Source organism: Indicator indicator, chromosome 4 (assembly GCF_027791375.1).
Source record: "Indicator indicator isolate 239-I01 chromosome 4, UM_Iind_1.1, whole genome shotgun sequence".
Lineage (NCBI taxonomy): Eukaryota > Metazoa > Chordata > Aves > Piciformes > Indicatoridae > Indicator > Indicator indicator.
Window position 1 is genome coordinate 30,621,829 of NC_072013.1, and position 20,278 is coordinate 30,642,106.

The 20,278-nt window shown below is 43.1% G+C and overlaps 1 protein-coding gene across 3 annotated transcripts in view; it reads left to right on the top strand.

Annotated features, from left to right (window-relative positions):
- Positions 1–20,278, top strand: part of SLC35F4 (solute carrier family 35 member F4) — a 132,991-nt gene that overhangs the window by 86,877 nt on the left and 25,836 nt on the right. For 2 of the 3 annotated variants that reach the window (XM_054400492.1, XM_054400493.1), the window contains exon 2: positions 18,217–18,405. In XM_054400492.1, coding sequence (XP_054256467.1) covers positions 18,217–18,405 — 189 coding nt within the window. Of the gene's footprint in view, positions 1–2,924; positions 3,001–18,216; positions 18,406–20,278 lie in introns of those variants that run through there. The other variant, XM_054400494.1, reaches the window with a different exon arrangement.

Genomic DNA, 20,278 nt, shown 5'->3' on the forward strand with positions numbered 1-20,278 from the left:
ATCAGCCAGATTTTTCAGGTATCCCACAGCTTCTACTTCCTGCAACTAATCAAACCTTAACATGTGGCAGGCTGAAAGCATAGAACTTGAGGCAACCAAAAAGATATGAAGATCTGTTTTCCCTGGAAACTAGTTTATTGTTGAATTTTTTTTTTAAAACACCCATACTTGTCCATTCTGGTGCTTTGCATAAACATGAGGTAAAATGGCAGAGGACCATGGTTTTCATGTTGACTTGCAGTCTGTGGAGTAACTATTGTGCTGTTCTGGTAAATCTGGACATCACATTCTGCTTGTGGGTGGATTTGTCTGATGTACATCAGGAGAGAGGGGTAAAACCTGCTTCTCTCCCTTCCACTCCATGTTGTTTTATTCTTCTTTTCAGCACACTTAATGTAGAGACAGAGTACATAGGAAGAATCAGAGGATCTACATGAATAGCATCTTAGAGAGAAATGTGATCAACTATTCATAGCAGGAGCAGAAGCAGATGGCGAGAGCTCTTGCTTGTGTAGCCAGAGAAGGTGACGCTTTTCAAGCTGCAGTCTGTGATGGGAGTTACAGTTTTACAACAGTTTTATATCGGCTTTGTTTGTTCTGTAACTGTTATATGGAGTGGAAATTGCTTTGTGTGTTTGTGGCTTCTGAATTAGTGTTCAGATGATGGCTCATTTTCCTTTGGAAACAAAAAGGAGCAACTTCTAGATGCAGTCACGTTCTGCCATTAATGCCGAAATTGTCTGAAGGAATTGTCTCGAATTGTCTGACGTTGTCTCATGTGTTTCATCCTCCCCATTGTTAAGCCTCGTTAATGATTCCATTATAAGCTCCTACTTTCAGAAATGGTTTTCTAAAAACAATCTCTGTCTTATATTATCATGTTGTTTATATCATGTAAATGCTCAAGGACAAGACATGTATTTATAGACAGCTTTGTGATTGTGGAGCCAGCAATTACTTGACTGGTGATTACTCTGTCGCAAACTCTGCTGAATCTCAGCACTTTGGAGAGGAGAATAAAATTCCGTCTGCAAATTGGGAAGATAATTTTCTTTGGAAAGGTGTTTGTTACTGAGGGCTGGCCCTCTGTGTGCAGATAAGCAGTAAAAGCTGGTTAGCTTTATCTGATGCAGTATGATTCTTTGGAAAAGGCTGGAAAACCTTAGAAGTCACAGGGGACATAATGAAGACCCTAAAGGATTGCTCCAAGCCTTCCAGGAGAGGACATGCTGGGTGGAAAACCCAGCAGCTGAACCATTTCTCTTTTCTGTACTTATTTCACCGTGTGTCCCAGGTACTTGACACTGAGGTGGGATGGGCTTAGGATAGGAGGTGATGAGGTGCTTTCCTCTTCCCTCCATAGACTTAAACACTATCTCTTTCTTACTGTCACTGCACCCCAGTAGCAGAGTGCAGGCCATTCTATGTCCTGAAGAGAGCAACATTAAAGTGATGTGCAGGGCAAGGTCCTGCAGTTATAATAATGTCCTGTGCTGCTGGCTTAGTTGCTCCAAAGACAGAAAAATCACTTCCTACTCATCTAGGTACAGTGGACTCATGCATTAGGATGCCATAGGTCAGTTCTCTATATGTGCCAGGCTCTTCTGTGGTTGCATCTGAAGGATGATCTGGTCAGGACTCTGCTTCTTCCCTTCTGCACCTCCGTATGGGTGTTTGTTACTGCATAAAGTATGTGAGATCCTGGCAGGCTGCTTTAGGAAGCCCAGCACAGGATTCTTCATCCTTTTCAAATCACTTTGTGGCCTTCCTTACAGCCAGTAATTTCTAGTAAAGGATGGAGGACCAACACGCAGGCCAAGAGTTTCTACTGTTAGTTGCTTTCAAATAGATGAAAGGTATGTGTTTCTGCAGCCCTTAAAAGTTCTGCAGCTTTGCTAGCAGATTCCTGGTAGAGCCAAGCTGCCTTCTGACCATTTCCTTTTTATTTCCCATGGTTTCTATGCCAAATACCTTGAATATCAATGGTAAAGCTTTCTATCTACAAATTCTTGTGTAAGTCTTAATAGTAATTCTCTTGGTAAAGAGCTCTGAAGCCAAGGCTCTTGAAAGGTGTTGGTAACTGTCTTCTGGCAAAGGAAGTTCCCAGCACAGTGCTGGGTTACACAAGTGGATGAGGTTTTCTAAGAGTTGGAGAAATTGTGTGGGTTGTCACTGTTTTGTTTACTGAAACCACCTCATTGCTCCAGGTCAACAACTTCCAGTGATATAAATGATAATAAAATGGGAATAGAAGAGGGAGCGAAAAGAGGGACAAAACTGTCCTGACTGCCTGAAGGGAAGTGAGGAAGAAATGTAAACCAACCCTAGCCTGCATATATCTCCTGGTTGTGACAGTTTTTTAGGGCATTAAAAGAGAAGAGACTCCTGCAATACCATCACTTTGTTATTGGATACAGAGCTGGATGCCACCAGCTCTTTTGCCTGAGGCATTCCTGATTTAACTGCTCTATATACGAGTTACATTAGTCAAAGTTTAGTTAAAGTAATTACTGTAATCATCTGTATATTGTCATAGTGTAAGGAACCAGAACATTATTGCATAATTCCCTTGCAGCTGTCTGAGAAATCTGCTGCCTGCTTTGCTACCACAGCGCAGATATTTGATGTGATCCTGGCTTTCATGCAAAAGGGCTGCCGCACTTTCAAGTTTATATTTGTATTTTTATCCGCCGCGCGTAACAATTGAATGAAAGAAAAGTGTTAGCAGAGGTCAAGCATTGTTTGAATGTGTTGCAAATGGTTTCCCAGGGAAACAGCAAATCAGTACTCATAGCCTACTGCAGCATCTCCAGAACAACATCTAGCCACCAGCCATAGCAGAGTGTTTGCTATAGTACTCGGGACCAAAAGCGATGCAGCCTAAAGCTGAAGTGAGCGTGTGAGCAGGAGAGCAGGAGCAAAGGATGAAGAAACATTCGGCACGAGTGGCACCTTTACCATCCTACAATGTTTCTGAATTAAATTCACCTGTGCCAGACGGTAAATGCTGCTTTTCTCCTGTGAATTTAACCCTGGGCAGGAATTTACTTTGCATGCTCTTTCTGCTCCATTCCATCCATAATAACGTGAGCATGTCCATGTATGTGTGTGTTTGAAGTGACTTAATTGCCTGTATAGCATTTTTACCCCTTTAATATCATTTCTGTTGCTCATGTTTAACTGCTGTGTGAGTGATTTCTGATGGAGAAAGTGATTCCCTGATGGAGAAACTAATATTGAATTGTGAACAACTGATAAAGTTGCTGTACCTCAGTCCTGGCTTTCAGAATGATGTGAAGATAAGTCCATATAACGTTACCAAATTTTTTGTAGTATTTTAATATTGTCTAATAGATATATCTTTTTTTGATTTAAAGACAGAAGCACCAACTTTTTGGGGTGTGCTGTCCCTCAGCTTGAGATAGCAAATTTTGCTTTACACTACTTTTTCTCCCCCTCTTCCTTTTCAGAAGTATCAGTTCTGAAGCAAAAAACCATAAGAGAGAAATTGTGAGATCTGTAGTGTGTTCTCACTTGGATGTGACAGCCCTGTTGCTTGCAGAGTGCATACCAATTTCACACTGCACTTCAGTGTGAACTGGAAACGTGGTACTGTTGTCCAGCATGAGACAGGACTGCACTGATAGATGTGATGCAGACGTAAATCTTGGCATGCCGAAAATATGCACTGGGTTCACACGTGGTAGAAATCGAAGGTGAAAAGGAAAGCTTTTCTAAAAATATTCCTCATATTCAGGTTCAAGTTTTCATTTTAAATGGCTGTAGAAATCTCAGGCTTTACCTGCACTGCTGCAAGTTTGTTCTATTTAGTGTCAGAGCTTTTTAAGAGCTGAGTGGTACTTTCTGAAGTTGCTCGTTCTGCCAGAAATGAAACTCTTTTCCCATGTATGTTGTTAAGAACACTCAAATTTCACTCAAACACTACAAAATTGCAAGGCACGTGCTGTCTCTGGTTAGAGCTTTGGTATGCCAACCACCAATGAAAATGTGATTCCTTTTTGTGAGGGTAAAAACAATGCAAGAGACACGGTCCAGTGCTTGTCAGCAGAGCGTGACTTCCCCTTCTTCAACCTACCTGGGTTGGACTGGTTTAAATTACAAACAGGGCTGGGTTTTGATAGAGCAGGCAGTAGGTTGTGTCATTTTTCTTGGAAGTTTATGTGTGATATTTAGAATTCTGCAGACTTGGTAGTTACCTGGTGGTTCTTTAGGGGAGAATGCCTTAAAGAAGGTTGAAGGAGCTGCTAGACCTGCTGCTTATGTCTGTCAATTGCTGTTGGACAGCACCAAATTTTAGGAGTGTGATATTGTAATTTGTACACTTGCCTACTTGTCAAAGAGCAGCATTACAGCCAGGTGAGCTGGCTTGCTGTGCTGGTAAATAGGGTGATCTGCTGGTCTTCACTTCCTGAGAGCTTCCAACACAGACCAGGCTTGTGTCATGCCAAGCAGTGAATGTGAGGACTAAACACTGTCCCCAGGACAACTCAAACTGTGGGTGCCTCCAACTTCACCGGTCCCAGCTGCTGTCAGGCACCTCTCTTCAGCCCAGTATTAACCTTCTCCTCTTGCTGGGTTGCAGCAGCAGTGTCAAATATTGCATTGTCTATTTCCTTAGGGAAGGAAAATCCGGTTGTCACTGGAGGAAAGGGCAATAGACTGGAAGTGACTACATGATAGCACTTGTCACATCCAACAGGCTGAAAATGGAAAGGTTCTTGCTGGGGATGAAGCTGGCCAAGCTGAACTAATACTGCATCCATACATTAAATGTGTGTGCAGCCACTTTTACAGATCAGCAAATGTGTTAGCGAGGATTCCCAAAGAATCCTAATGGGATATGACAGCCAGCTTCCCAAGAGCTCTGCCCTGTCACCCCTTTCCTTCCCAGGCATGAGGAGGGCACATGGAAGAGATGCTGCAGCAACTTGAATTCTGGGTTGTGTGTTGAGAGGAGAGCAAGGGAGCAGTGCACTCTGAGTGGCAGTTTTCAAGTAGTTGAGGTTTGTGACTTCCTAGATAACTTCTGGTAGAACCACAGAAACCACTGATTCCTGAATAGGGTAGTAAAATGGAGGCAAGAAGACTTCTACAGGAATAAAGAGGCAGCAGATGCTTGCAGATAGCTGATTAGAAAGTGCTGCTCACATGGAAAGAAATGAAGCAAGAGACACCTGAGACATGCTGAGAAGGGCTGGCATGTGGGCTGAGTGGTTCTGGAGGATGTGAGGTGTGTATCTAGGTATGACCCACAGCCACCAAGTATTTTTCAGAGCATGTCTTCATGTCGGTCTGCCCAGTTCCCACTTGCCAGTGCCAATCAGCTACAGCAAGAGGACTGTATGTATGTGAGTGCCAGAGCCAGGTGGGTTGTATGGACACTGCATGGAAGAGACATATCCCAAATGTGCCATCACAGAAAGGCAAGTGAGACCAATTGGAGCTGCTAGCTTAAGGGCAGTGGAGAAAACAGTTGGAAGTATCTTGGCATTACCAAATGTAGCAATACTGTGCTAAATACTTACTTCTGCCCCAACTGCTTACTTGTAAAATGTATGTGTTTAATGCACCTACCACAGGGGTGCCATGAGCTGAGCCTGAGACAGGCATCGAAATGTAAGCCTCAATAAGTGCAAAAAAGTCTGAACTTCTTGGAGTCAGCAGGAGAGCTGGACAGCTCTGAGAAGGTGATTCATCTCCTAAGATTGGTGTCTAAGGGAGCTGGAATGAATGAGTCTCTAGAGGCACCCATCAAACAAGAAAGGCAGTAGTTTGTATTGGAGATAACTACAAGCAATCAGATACCGAGTTGTGCATCAATGTGCTGACTGCTTTTCCACTTGTATCTTAGGAGACCCATGAACCAGTCTGGATTTATTGCAGTATTTCTTGAAAGTAGAAGCTATATCACAGTTAATTAGTAATGAGATGCATACGAGTGATTTCTGGAGTGTCCTGGGTCTAAACTCATTTCACAACGTTCTATGACAAAGCAGCCTCACTGCTTTCATTGAAGCTACTCTTGTTTTACTGCACCGAAAGTGAAAACATGAGTTTAACTCAGAATGTCTCTTTCTTTTTGGAAATTTTTCTAAATTTTAGCAGTGACAAGATTAATTTTCAAAGGATTTTTTAAATAGAGACTCATAACCTTTTATTTTGGTATAAAATGTAGAGATTGTGAAACTATTGGAGGCACATCTGATATAATTCATTACAAAGTTTGTAACATAAGTTTCCTTTCATTGGGGTGGTGTGTAACTTCAAGTCAAATGATTTGTATTTAGCAGTTGCTCAGTCAGTGCTGAAGTGGTGAAAAGCTGATTGATCTTAAGCTAAGGAATCCTGTGATAAGCTTTAGCTGGCGTTGGGTCAAGTGTATCTGGGGAAAGAAAGTCATGTAGGTCTCTTGCAGTGAAGGATGTCCTTTTGAATGTGTTCAAGGGACTCATTCAGAAGTTGCTACTCAGGTGATCTCTTAGGGCTATTTATGTAAGCAAAAGGTTAAAATAAAGTCCTTGTTCCAAAGCCACAATAAGGGGACAAAGGCCCCGTAAGTCCCTGGAAAATTATTCCCTCAGGCAGGTATGTCTTGGCTTCACCTGAATAAAAACATCTGATGTCCAGATTCCTCCTCCTCACAGAGCAGCCTAATGTGGAAGCACCCCTGTCATCCTCCTCAGATGTTGAGCCAATGGTCACTAAAATCAGTTTGTCTTTCAATGAGCTGCAGCAGGGATTGGATCAGTCCTCATGATCTGGAATAAGGTGCTGACGTGGGCTTGTTTGGCTGAACATTGGGGTGCAGACCTCTGTGTGCCTCTATGTTGCCCTCTTCTTCCTCTGCTGCACCAAGGCAGCTTGGCTTAGATTTCCTCAGCAGCACTTAGCCAGAAAGTTGCCTTCTAGGATGTTCATGGTTGTGGGAGGGGGCTTAAAATCTTTCACAAGACTTCTTTGTGGGTTGCATAGTTGGTGGAGGGAGTGTATTTGTGTGCCTGGTCTTGCCCTTCCCAGGCTGCATTCTGGATACAGTGTCCAGAAGGGTAAGGAAGGAGCAACAGACAAAGGCTCTTTGCTTGGGAAGAGTTCTGTGCTGAAGGAGGAGTTGTTCATACCATTACTGGAGGTCAGTGGTAATCACCACTAACTTACTTTTCTAACTGTGGAGTTGTCACAGCTGAGTGTGAAATTTCAACACAGGGTTTGTTTCCCAAGGCAAATGGAGAAGCCAGAAATGTTTTACGACAGCAGAATTCAGTCCAAAGTATTCCTCTCCAAATGGATGTTTTACAACTCTTTTTTTGATAGGTTATTTTATGTAGAAGTTTTGATTTCAATGTATAAAAATCATTCTTACTTTGCCGCACTTTACTCCAGGTTCCTTCAGACTCTAAAGGTAATAAATAGATGTATCCAGTCCATTTCAAAATACATACTCCAGCTGCCAGTTCCACTACAGATGTTCTCAAATAAGCTGCTTTTCCAGCATCTCTTCTGCTACTCCTGTGCTGGTGCTGGTATATTATTTTTGGTGTCAGATCAATGGAATTCCGTGTCAGTGCTTAAAAGAGGCAGTGATAAATTTGAGTTGGGCTGAAATAAGAAAAGGGAAAAAAAGTCTTCTTGGCTTAAAGTGAGTAAGGAGAAAAAAAACCAGGAGTAAATATTTCCACACTTTTAACTTGATTTTCAGTAAAATACAGATGGATTACCAAGTGGAACAAAGATTTGAACAGAGATTCAGGTTTTTTAAATAATTGTCTTTATGTGTTTTGAGGAAGGGTCTTGATCCAGAGCAATACAAAGAGAAGCCATTTAACAAATTGGTAAGTCCTCCAGAGACAGCTGACCATTGTGCTCATGCATCACAGCTCCTGAAAAAGGCAGTCTGCAGGTTGTTTACAGCCAGCAAAGCCTTTATGTGCTTCCTGAGGAGGTCTTTTTATTTTTTTTTTCCCTTTGGTTGGTTTTTAATGGCTACAGCTGTTGAACATGATGGATGTTGCAGCCTGTGTTCATTTTGTACTCCAGTCCCCAGTCAGAGGTTTTAGGGCATGGCATTGGATGCAGACCACGCACATCATAATCTGTGGTTTTCCTCCAAAGTATCCATATCAGAGCAGGTTCTTCATAAGAAGAACATACAGCTAATGTGCAGAAAGATTTGCAAGTGTTTATCAGGTTTGCTGCAGAAGGCAAGGCATCAAGCATATGGTGCTTAATACGGGAACTTCAGTCTCAGCAGTGGGCAGCCAGCTGAGGGGTTCTGGGGAGATGAGAATCAACCACTGCCTTTGTGCAACGTCTTTAGCAACTGTTTCCCACTTAGCTTGTCTGCAAAATGTGAGTAATCATATCTACGTATCTACCTATATGATCTGGCTATATTGAGTGTGAGTAGAAGCTCCTTGTCTCTTCAAAACTTGTGTATTTAATCTCACTGTTATTACTACTACTACTTATTACTACTACTTGGTGCATGTGCATGTACTTTGTGTACGGATCTCACCAGGTTTTCATTTTGGGCACAGCCAGTGTGTGCAAATGCTATACCTTGTCTTGCTGGGGCCTTTCACAGATGTCAAAGTTCATATGATCAGATGTCATTGATGTTCTGACTGCAGATTTCATCTAGTAGATCATAGGAGACACTGGGACAGTAGCACAATGTAGCTTCCCTATGGGCAGTGCACTCTAAAAAACCCATCTTCTATGTGGCAACCAAAGACTCTAGAAGCAAACACACACTGCAGGTGCCAGGACCAAGTGAAATTCCAGGTTGTTTTCGCAACTGACGTGGCCATGCACAGATGGTCCTGCCTGATTCCAGTTTTAATTCCGAATTCCTGAAGCTGACAGATCTCATAATGTTAGATGTAGATAGACTCTTTCTCATTAGCTCTTAATATTTCTTTTGCTCAAAACTGACTTACAGCATTCCAGTTGTCAGAGCTGGGCACACCTTTTCTCTCTGATTTAATGGCGCGTCCTCAGTCTGCCCAGTTATTGTCAGGTTTTATTGGTGTTTGTAGTGGTTTAGATTCTTGTGCTTCTTTCTCAGATCTTAGTTCTAAATGGTACTAAGGTCCATGGCATTATTCTTTATCAGTAGGTCTTTAACAGGGGAAGTTATCACCTTGGGACTAGGTCCCATCACAGTTACCATCACCAAACCAAGCAGATGTAGAGCTGGAAGACTTTTAAGATCATCAAGTCCAACCATTAGTGCAGCACTGCCAAGTCACCTAAGCACCATGTCTAGACATCTTTTAAATCCCTCCAGGGCAGCCTGGGCACTTTCTTGGGCAGCCTGTTCTAATCTAGTGCTTGACATCCTCTTCTGTGAAGAAATCCACAGAATATCCAATCTAAACCTCCCTTATAACAACTTGAGGCTGTTTTTTCTTGTCCTATTGCTTGTTACTTGGAAGAACAGACCAACCCTCACATTGCTACAACCTCTTGGGAGCTCTAGAGACCAAAAAGGTCCCCCCTGAGCCTCCTATTCTCCAGACTAACAACTGCAGTTCTCTCAGGTGCTCCTCAGAAGATTTGTGCTCTAGCCCACTCACCAGCTTCATTGCCCCTCTTTGGACACGCTCCAGCACCTCAATGTCCTTCTCATTCGTATCAACATATTTGTCATTTGCTTCTGCTGTGGGATCAGTTTTCAGGGAATTGATAATCAGTGCAATTAGAGCTTCCCTTCTCCTCACGTGTGATGTGGGACATGAAGGTGGTTGTTCCCCAGGTATTGGATGGTGCAGCTGAGAGAGACCATATCACTGACATGAGTGCCTGTTCTGACCTGGAGCAGAGTGTGTTGGCAGAGGTCAGAGGAGTGGGAGGTAGAAATCCTCATGGGTGAGATATGGTATCTAAGCACAAGATATGACTGGTGTGTTCAGGGAAGGGTTTTTTGACTGTTTAACTTGGATTTCCTCCCAAGCTACCCTAAAGCTGCTCATCTAGAAGGGTAATTAGGTGCAAGAGTGTAGAGTGACACATCCCTTGATCAAGCACTATTTTAGCTATATGATGTGAAATTTAAGTTATTTACTGCCTCTTTGTTCACTTGATAGCAAGGATAGGAGGGCACGTGGAAGCTGTTGAGATTTCTGATTGTGAGTGAAGTTGCTGTCTGCTGATTTGGAGTGAAAAGCTGTGTACAGACAGTGAGGAATAATTGACAGAAATTGCTGATGGATGTCATTGTTCAGCTACAACAAAAAATACCTGCTTTTTTGCTTTCTGCTCTTGACAATAGTTAATCACAATACAAGAGGAGTGCTGTGCATCATCACTGAGTCATTTCTTTTTCATTAAAATCTGAAAATCTTGTTTTCTTTTTAGGACAAAAAAAAACCCCAAACAAACAAAAAAAACCCCAAGCAACAACATAAAACCAAACAAAATCAAACCCAAAACAAACAAACAAAAGAACAAACAAAAAACCACACCAAAAATTGTGACCTTCTTATCCCCTTCAAACATTAAAACTTCTGAAACAAGCAAATAGTAAATGAGCAGAGCTTTACTCTGCAGATATATGTGTGTGACTCCTAATGCATGGAGACCATGGTAGTATCTTCGAGAGATGTGTTTAAGTAGAGAACATAGTCTCCAGATGTCTGGGACATGGTAAAATTATTTTTTTTCACTGAACAAGAGATGCTTATTCCTCAGACCCATAGCACACACTGTCTGCAAAGACGCCCTCCCTATTGTTTGTTTGCTTGGTTTCAGTAAATGTACTTACGACTTCATGTCCTGGGTCAAACTGCTGGTCCTGTACTCGGAAAAATTCTTCACTTTGAGGGTGGCAGAGCACTGGAACACGTTACCCAGAGAAGTTGTGGAGTCTCCATCACTGGAGACATTCAGAACCTGCCTGGATGTGTTCCTGTGTGATTTGCTCTAGGTGATCCTGCTCTGGTAGGTGGGTTGGACTGGCTGATCTTCAGAGGTCCCTTCCAACCCCTAACACTCTGTGATTCTGTGAAAAGTTCAGGACAGTTTGCTCTTGAATTTTAACTTCCCAGGTCAGCAATTATCTTTAGGTACTGTAGTGTATGCCCAGAACAGCTTTGCTGCTTGTAGTGAGTTGCTGCAGGTTGCCACCAGCACAAGGAGGTGCAAGATTTGGGGCAGCCCCTTTGGCTGAAATCAAATAAGCTATCGACCTGGCTCACCACTGGATTGATGGTGTTGGATAGCCCTGTCCCCAGTTGCATGCTAACAGTGACAAACAATCCCATTAAAACCATGGCTAATCCATCCTAATGAGGTTTTATTGTTGTGAAATGGACAGAATAAGCTCTCTTCACCTCTACCAATAGCAGTACAACTCAGTCCCCTTTCCTGTAGGGCCAAATGCCTCCAAAGCTGGTGAGTCTGAAGAAGAGAAGACTGGGAGGAGATCTTATTAATGCTAACAAATATTTGAAGGATGGGTGTCAAGAAGAAGGGGGCAGTCTCTTTTCAGTGATGCCCTGTGATAGGATAAGGGACAAAGGATACAAACTAGAACACAGGAAGTTCCACCTCAATGTGAGGAAAAACTGCTGTAAGCATGACAGAGCACTGGAAGAGGCTTCCCAGAGAGGCTGTGGAGTCTCTTTCTCTAGAGACTTTCAAGACCCATCTGAATGTATTCCTGTGGGGCCTGCCCTAGGTGATCCTGCTTTGGCAAGGGGGATTGACCTGACTGATTCTATGATTCTGTGATTGGACTAGATCTTCGTAGGTCCCTTCCAACCCATCACAATCTGTGATTCTGTGGTATTTCCTTGGCCACAAAATTCACATCATCTTCTCCTTATTGTGTGGCATTAAGACCAGAATTTCACTGCAGAACTCTCCAGCCCTCAGATCATGATCTGGCTGTTACCAGTGTGAGCCTGGTGAGGCTGGTGGAAACAATAGGCTTGTGATGTGTGAGCAAGGCTATCAGCACCACGGATGCTCGCCCTAACAGGTAACGTTGCAGTGCAAAGGAGATGGTGTCAATTCTTTCACCAGGGCCCAGTTTAGCAGGAACACTCAGCTGACATACTTTCCACATAACACCAGGCTGGTTTCTATCTCCCTCCATCTGTCAGAAGCCAGCAATTATTTCCACAGCAGTGGTATGAAGACATCACACTGTCAATGCCAAAACAATGGCATATTAGGAGCTGAGTTTTTGAGGATATGGTAGAAGAAGGGTATTTTAATACTGAACAATTAAAAGGCAGATTGTAGATGCCATGACTGCCTGAAAAGCTGCTCTCTCTCTGACTGCAGTGGTAGCCACAGGTGACTGCTGCTCTTATGAGGCTTCGGCAACATAAAATCATAGAATAGTTTAGGCTGGAAAAAGCCTTAAAGAACATCGAGTCCAACCATTAACCCAGCACTGCCAAGTCTACCACTAATCCCTGTCCCTCAGCACCACATCTACACAGCTCTTAAATATCTCTAGGAGTGATGATTCAACCACTTCCCTGAGCAAACTCTTCTAGGGCTTGACAGCCTCTGCTATGAAGTTTTTCATCTTCTCCAACCTAAACCTCCCTTGATGCAACTTGAGATTATTTCCCTCATCCTGTCACTTGCTGCTTTGGAGTATGGACCAACTCCCACCTCACTACAGCCTCCTTTTGGGGAGCTGTAGAGAGTGAGAAGGTCTCCCCTTGAGCCTCCTTTTCTTCTGATTAAACAGTTCCCTTAGCCACATTTTATAGGACTTGTTCTCTAGACTCTTCATCAGCTTCACTACCTTTCTCTGGACCCACTACTACAGCACAATGTGCCAAGTACAGGAGGGACAATCACGTTCTTGGCCCTGCTGGTCACGCTGTTTCTGATAGAGACCAGAGTGCTTTTGGCCACCTTGGCCACCTGGGCACATGCTGGTTCATATTCAGATGACTGTCAACCACCATGCCTAGATCCTTTTCTGCTGGGCAGCTTTCCTTTCCCAAGCCTGGAGTGCAGGACCTGGCGCTTTGTTGGACCTCATACAGTTGTATGAAGTGATCTCGTTCCATTGATCCAGCCTGTCTAGGTTCCTCTACAAAGCCTTCCTACCTCAAGCAGACCACCACTCCCTCTGAACTTGGTGTCATCTGCAAGACCTGCTGAGGATGCACTCAATCCCCTTATCCAGATATGTAATGAAGATATTAAAGAAAACTGGCCCCAGTGCTGAGCCCTGGAGGAAACCATTTGTGACTGACCACCAACTAGATTTAACTCTGTTCACCACCACTCTTTGGGCTTGGACATCCTGCCAGTTGTGAACCTAGTCAAGTGCACACCCATCTAAGCCATGAGCAGCCAGAAGAAGCTGTCCAGATCATTTACTCACCTATTTAACCATCAATTTAGTTCTGTAATTAAAAAAGAGTTATATATTTTGGTGCATACCAACAACCAGATGCTGCTATCTGTAATTAAGGCAACACTTCATGTCGGTAACCCAGTGTCATGAATGCACAGATGGCTGTCGGAAGGAAATTCAGTTACCTGTTTGAGAGTTTCTAAATTTCTATCAGAGCAGTTGGTTAAAAAAAAAAGAAAAAAACAATTCTGTGATGACCTGTTCATTAAAATTACTGCCAGGATGTCTTTTTTTAATTTTTTTTTTTATGTTGCATTGATTATTTTACAGGAAGCCCATTTGATCCATTTTTAGAAAGTCCCAAATAAGCATGAGATTTTTTTTTGTGTTCCAAGTACTAATGTCACATGCTGAAGTTGTCATATACATAAAGATAATCCAAAGAGAATTGTTTTTCAACCTCAAAGCATAATCCAAGTCTGCTGCAAAATAGCAAAGTGATTTTCTAGGCAAGGCAAGGATGTATTTTCTCACTGCATGAGCTGCATATGAAAATCAGTGTCTGAACGAAAAGCTACCAGTCATGTATCACAGCTTTCAGAAGGTAAAGGGGCAAGCAAGCTGCACATAGTTTACAGATGGGTGGCACAAATAGGTTGTCAGAACAAGGCATGTGCTGCTGGTTTCTGATTTGAATGGACATGGCAGCAGCAGCACATTGTGGTCCTGCTGGGATTCAGAATCATAGAGTGGTTTGGGTTGGAAGGGACTTTAAAAGATGATTAACCAAGAGAGACATGGATCTCTAGAGCAGCTCTAGAGGTGGCGGATGGAAGGGGGGGCAGAAAGATCAGATAACTGGAACATCTCTCATATGAAGGCAGGGTGAAAGAATTGGGGCTGTTCAGCCTGGTCTCCGGGGAGACCTTATAGCTTACATTTCAGTATCTGAAGGGGGCCTACCTTTGAGAGTCCCTTCCAACCCAATGCAATCTGTGAATTTAGCCTTGCCCTAAGCAGGGCCACCTTCTACTAGACCAGGTTGCTCAAGGCCTTATCCAACCTGGTCTTGAACACCTTGAGTGATGTTCAAGAATGTGAAAAGGCCTGGACTTTGATATTAATCGTGGTATTAATCATGTGGTTTAGATTAGTCACAATCTGTGGTGGAGATGTATTATGGTAGTTTTTTAGTGCATTTGAACAGGGCAACTTGTGGCAGCACCCTGCTGTTGTCCTCTCTTGAGAGAACATGGTCTTACTGCCTAAGACCATGAGACAACCATAAGTGTGTGGGATTTATGAAGGTACTTGGAAGTTCAGTGGAAAATGGTTCTCTTGATTCCTGCAAATTTGGAGGGTCTTAATGGATCCGTGCTTCCTAGCTGATAATTTCTGTGTGAGACAAAGAACCAGAGTTATGAGTTCTACCTTTCTTTCCTCTCCTGTGTGATAACTTTACACGTGTGAGGTTTCATTGCTGGACCACATAAGTGGTGATTTGTTGTCCTTGCAACTCACACCAATATTGGGTAAGTTAACCCAGCATGTATATTTTCACTTTTCCTATTAAAGTGTAGCCTTAAAATATGTTGAGATTCAGCAGCAGTAGATGGCCCAGGCTTTCTGGCTGTAACAATGAAATACTGATAAATTGCTGTGCTACCTGATTGCTTTCAAGCCTAAAGGAAGAAGAATTCAGTAAATCAAGCAGTGACTTTCAATTAAATACAATCGCTTAAATTGCAGTTTAAATTGGTCTCAACTGCTGAGTTTCTCCATACACAGGAAGAGATTGATGCTGCTTTGCTGTGCTGGCAATAAATAACTCAGAGTTCTTTTTGCATGCAAGGAAAAAATAGGTTTCCTTTGAATGTTGGTTGTGTATCATCTGCTGGAGTTCTCCTGAGCATAAGGTGAATCTTGATTGTGTTCTAAGTCCTATCTCAATTGAGATGTAGCACATCTTTCAGCTTAATAAAATCAGTTTAAATGATGCATATCAAAACAGGTAATGATTTGGGTGGAAGCATCTTGGTGGCCGCTTCTCTAGGGACAGGCTGTCAGCAAATGCCTTCCGAAAACAAAACTTCTTTAAACTGAGGACCTCTTGCTCCCAAAATACTGATTGTCCTTACCTTGTGGAGGCTGAAACCAACTTTCAGCTATGAAATAAAGGTGTTCTGCTGCTTTTGGTGAGGTGAGTGGCCAGGGGCTGCCATTTCTAGTGTTTTTCAACCTCAGAATAACACAAGATGTTTACAAAGTCTTATGAAGTAGGTTATGTTATCCTTGTTTGGCATGTGGGAGAAGTAACACTCAGAGTTATGAAATGAGTGGCACAAAGTCGTGAAGGGGGTTCTGTGGCTGTTAGATCATTATTGTCTACATTAAAAGGTAAATACATTAATTACCTGCTTTAGCAAGGGGTTGGACTAGATGAACCCCAGAGGTCCCTTCCAATCCCCACCATTCTGTTACTCTGTGAAGGTGAATGGCTTTTATAGGTTCAAAAATAACTAGTAGGCTCTGAAAAGCTCTGCAGAGTGTAATGATCACCAAAAAATGAGGAGGGAAAAATACAGCGCTTAGACATTATATAGGCCTTCGTTTTTCAAAGCTGACTTCTGCAAGCCTGGTGTCAGAGATTTGTATCCTGCATTAACTGAATTCGTCACTGGCAAGATGCAGCCTTGACTTGGGTGTCCTCCTTGTGTCAAAGTTCCCTCATAATGAACAAAGGATAGAGGGAAGAGCATCTTTGAGAAAGATCAACCCTGGGGGTTAGCTGCTGGTTCAGTCATTTGTCTACTTGGTGGGTAAAAACTAACCTTGGTAGTTCTAAGGAGGCTGAGAGAGGATTTTTTTGTATAATACCGTATTGTATACATCTCCTTTGCAATCTTTGTGGTCAGACCTGGTGAATCAAATATTACTTTAAGTTCACTGAAGATCAGATTAACCCTCTGAATTTCCTCTGCAGAAGACTGTGGACTTGATTTATGCAAGCTCTTGAATATCAAATACAGTCTTTGCTTTAGAATATACTTTTATGTTGTTGTTTGGCTTGGAGTTATGGCTCATGTTGCAATGAAGAAGGTTGCCCTCTGTGATGTCTGCCATATTTATTATACATTTGTCAGCTTCCATAAGGTTTCTCTCTATTTTTGTATTCTTTTCAATGTGAAACAGGTGTGATTGTGTGGTGGTTTGGCTCTGGCTGGGGGCCAAATGCCCACCAAAGCTGCTTAATCACTCCCCTTAGATGGACAGGGGAGAGGGGAAAATATGATAGAAGGCCAGTAATAAGGTAGAAGCAATTTAATAATGTGAAGCACAAGTAAAGGTGGCACACAGAAGCAAAAGCAAAGAGAGATGTTACTCTCTGCTCCCCATCAGCAGATATCTTAGGTCAGTCCCAGGAAGCAGGGTACTACTTGTAGTGGTTGCTCTGGAGGACAAATGCCATGGACGAATATCCCCACACATCCTTCTTTCACTTAGTCTAAGCTGACATCAGATGGCATGGGATACCCCTTTGTTCAGTTTGGGTCAGCTGGCTTAGCTGTGTCCCCTCCCAAGATCTTGCCCACCTCTCAGTGTACTCTTGGGGTGGGGAAATGTTGGAAAAGCACAGCTTGGGTGCTCGTTCAGCAGTAGCCAAAACACTGGTGTGTAATCCACAACCAGCTACGGCTCTGCAAAACACAGCACTTGAAAGATGCTCTGAGGAGAATTAAGTCCAGCTCAGCCAAACCCAATACAGATTGTCATACTAAATCCTTCCAAGTCATGGCGAGATCAGTGTCTACTCTGGGTATATGTGTATTCTCTAAGATTAGGTAAGATGGTCACCAGTTGAAGTAGCAGCTGCAAAGCAAGCAGTGGGTGATCTCAACTGACTATGAACATACATTTGTACTTGCCAAAATGCCCTTTCATCTTGATTTTCTGGCTGAGAAGAAGATTCTCTTATGCAGCTCGTGTGTTGACCTCTTGCATAGACACCATCGTGAAATTTGGGAGTACATGCAAGATCACCAAGCTCATTCTGCCAGATTCCAGCACTGCACCCTTTCCTGTTTGCTGGTCCTTAATCTCCTTCAAGCTGTTACTTGTAAAATGTAGTGCCTTACTCACTGGAAAATGTTTCATCTGGTACTACTGGTATTTCTGGGACCTGGGTCTTCTCTGATGCCTTGTGCCTGTGTACAGCCTACATGAGAACTGCAGAGTCTTGCTGTTGTCTGCACCTAGCAGAAAGGCAACTTCTCTGAAGATGTGCAGATTCTGATTTGGTGCATGTAAAGGCTTAAAACTGGAATCTTCAGTGGGTTAGCAGAATTCTACGCTCAATTACCTGTCAGTGGCCATGGCTTCATTCCTTACAAGAGTCTCAAAGATCATTCTTGAGGAAGCTCTCTTCTATAGAACCTCTCAGCCCTGATCCCAGGAGAGGCAGTAGTTCCTCAGCCCTCCTTTGCACCCTAAGTGAGAATGGTGACCTCTCCTTTTGCCTGATTCAGTGCTTGGGAAGGGGCCCACATGAGTACAAATTCCTTTGCCTGCTGAGACCCTATGGATGGAGCCATGGGGCTAAGAATATACTGCAGCACGGGGCTCTCATTTCTTCATGGGAAGGACTGGTTTTCACACAGCACCTTTTTATCTATAAGGGGGGAGAGAGTTAAGAATTTACTTACTCACTTATTTACTTTATTCTGACCAGAGCTGAAACTTTGATTTTTGCAGTGTGCTTCCTTTCTCCCGCAGAGTCGTTTGTATGCGTTTCACTGACAGAGGGTTTGAAAGCCCCGCTTTCCTCCGGGGACTTTGCAGCCAAACTGATGCAAACTCTTTCTTCTCAGGTGCCTCACGATCATCTGTCATCCAATGCAAGCCAGGAGGCAACTGCCCCAGCAGACACAGAGGCATGACTAGGCAGCTCTCCCCTCTATCTGTTGCTGAAGATTCTGCTGCTCCCATTCTTGAGCTGCAGAATCGAAGTCCCTCGGGAATCTGTCGGCACAGCAGAGTCGAGAGGCAGAGCAGATCAGGTAGGCACAACAGCCGCATTCCCAGCCTCACAGCATGCCTGCTGAAGGCCTCTTTCATCTGTCTTTTGAACGATGGTGCAGCATCTGAGCATGTTGACGTAGGTTTACGGTGCTGCAAACAGCAAAGCCACATGAAAGCTCTTCCTGTACCTGTGTGCAAAGCGGGGTTAGCCAGGAAGGAAGCAAGGATGGGAGGAAAAGGCCTGGTCTCAGCAGGTATGTGTAGTGTGTTAGATATCTGAGAAATCAGAAGGCACAGAAGATCTTGGAAGGATGATTACCTTTAGCACAAAAGCTAGTTTTTACAAAGCGATTATGTTTACTCAGCTTCAGCCTGGCCAGAGACCAGAATCCTTATGAGCCAGCCATGGTCCTTCTCAAACCCAGTGACAATCCCAGCTCATGCCATGCATGGTTTGATGAAGAGGAAGAGAAGGAGCAACAGGTGGAAGGCTATGTAGGGAAGACCATCGCAGTTCAGATCATCGACCAGCTGCAACATCAGGGCTTCCATCAGGAATGTGTCACCCACTTTACTGCAGAAATTTAACTCAAGTGAACCTGTAGGTATGGTGAACACTGACTTCTTCACCATGATGTCCCTCCATCACCAGCAGGGTTGTGAGCAATTACAGTATGCAGTCACAGGCTTTTGAGTGTACTAAATTGTGCTGTTGAGGAGGAGAAAGACATTAAATGACTGAAATAATATAATTGTCCAAGTTCTTTGGAAGACTGTCTGTGTAGATACTGTGAGCAAAAAGGAGAGGAAAACAAGTTGGATCTCCATTGCACACTGGAGTTGTGGGAGATGAACCTTCCTCTTGTCACTTCATTTGATGGCAGCAGGAGTCAGCCATTTCCTCCTTCTGTTGGAAAACAGAGGGATCTTGTACTCAAGGCGTACTCATTCTCTGGATGGAGTTCCTCTGAAAAATATTGGAAGTGATTATTGCTGCAAGGGGTGGATGATACAGCATCTTACAGCAAAGATCATATCTGTGATACCGGAAAACTCATCTATTCTCCTTTTTGCAGATATCAGGCTGAAATAACTCTGCACATGCTGGGACTAGGGTACATCCAAAATCAGAATCCGTCTTCTGTAAGAAGGCCACTTTGAAAAAAGAATAGTCCCCTGACATCATACTCTTCTAAACACTTATTGTGCATTTATTAATTTCCCTTTTTATCCTGATCTTCATCAGTGAGGTTTAAGTAGGATTGATCTAGGAGGTAGGTAAACAAATATGAATAATATTTTTTAGGAAGTAGTTGCTAAGTAGTCAAAAGAGTTCAGAAGAAAAACTGTTTTGGTTTGCCTCATCTCCCTATTCTGAAAAACAAAAGCAAAAGACTTTTCTGTTACTGTCTTGTTGAGATGTCATAAGCAAGGATTATATTATAGACAAAAGGCCTATGCAGGGATATTTCTGCTAGCTCCCTTTCAACACAGTTTGCCTTTGATCATTGTCATCTCCATGCAGTGTCATTTGCACTCTTTCCCTGGTCCTGCATCCTTGACTTCTCAAATCGTTTCTGTGTTCTTGGCAGGGCATGTTGGTTTGTTTCAGACAAAACTAAATGCAGACACCAAGGATTTCTACCCCCTTGCTAACTGTAAAATGCTATCTATCAACCACTTTGGCTAATGAGTTTGTTTTCTCTTTGTTAGCATATCATTCAGTGTCTGACAGGAGTGCTGCTTTCTAGCTTACTCCAGCCCTGGCTTCGTGGCCTCACCACGTGTCTTTGAGTTCAAGCCCTGTAGTTATTTTTAGGAATATTTCTTACCTTATTCTTTGGATTCTTTGGCCAAGGTTTAGGTGTGCACATCCCATGGGTTTTGAAAGCAACTGTCAAGCTACTATGT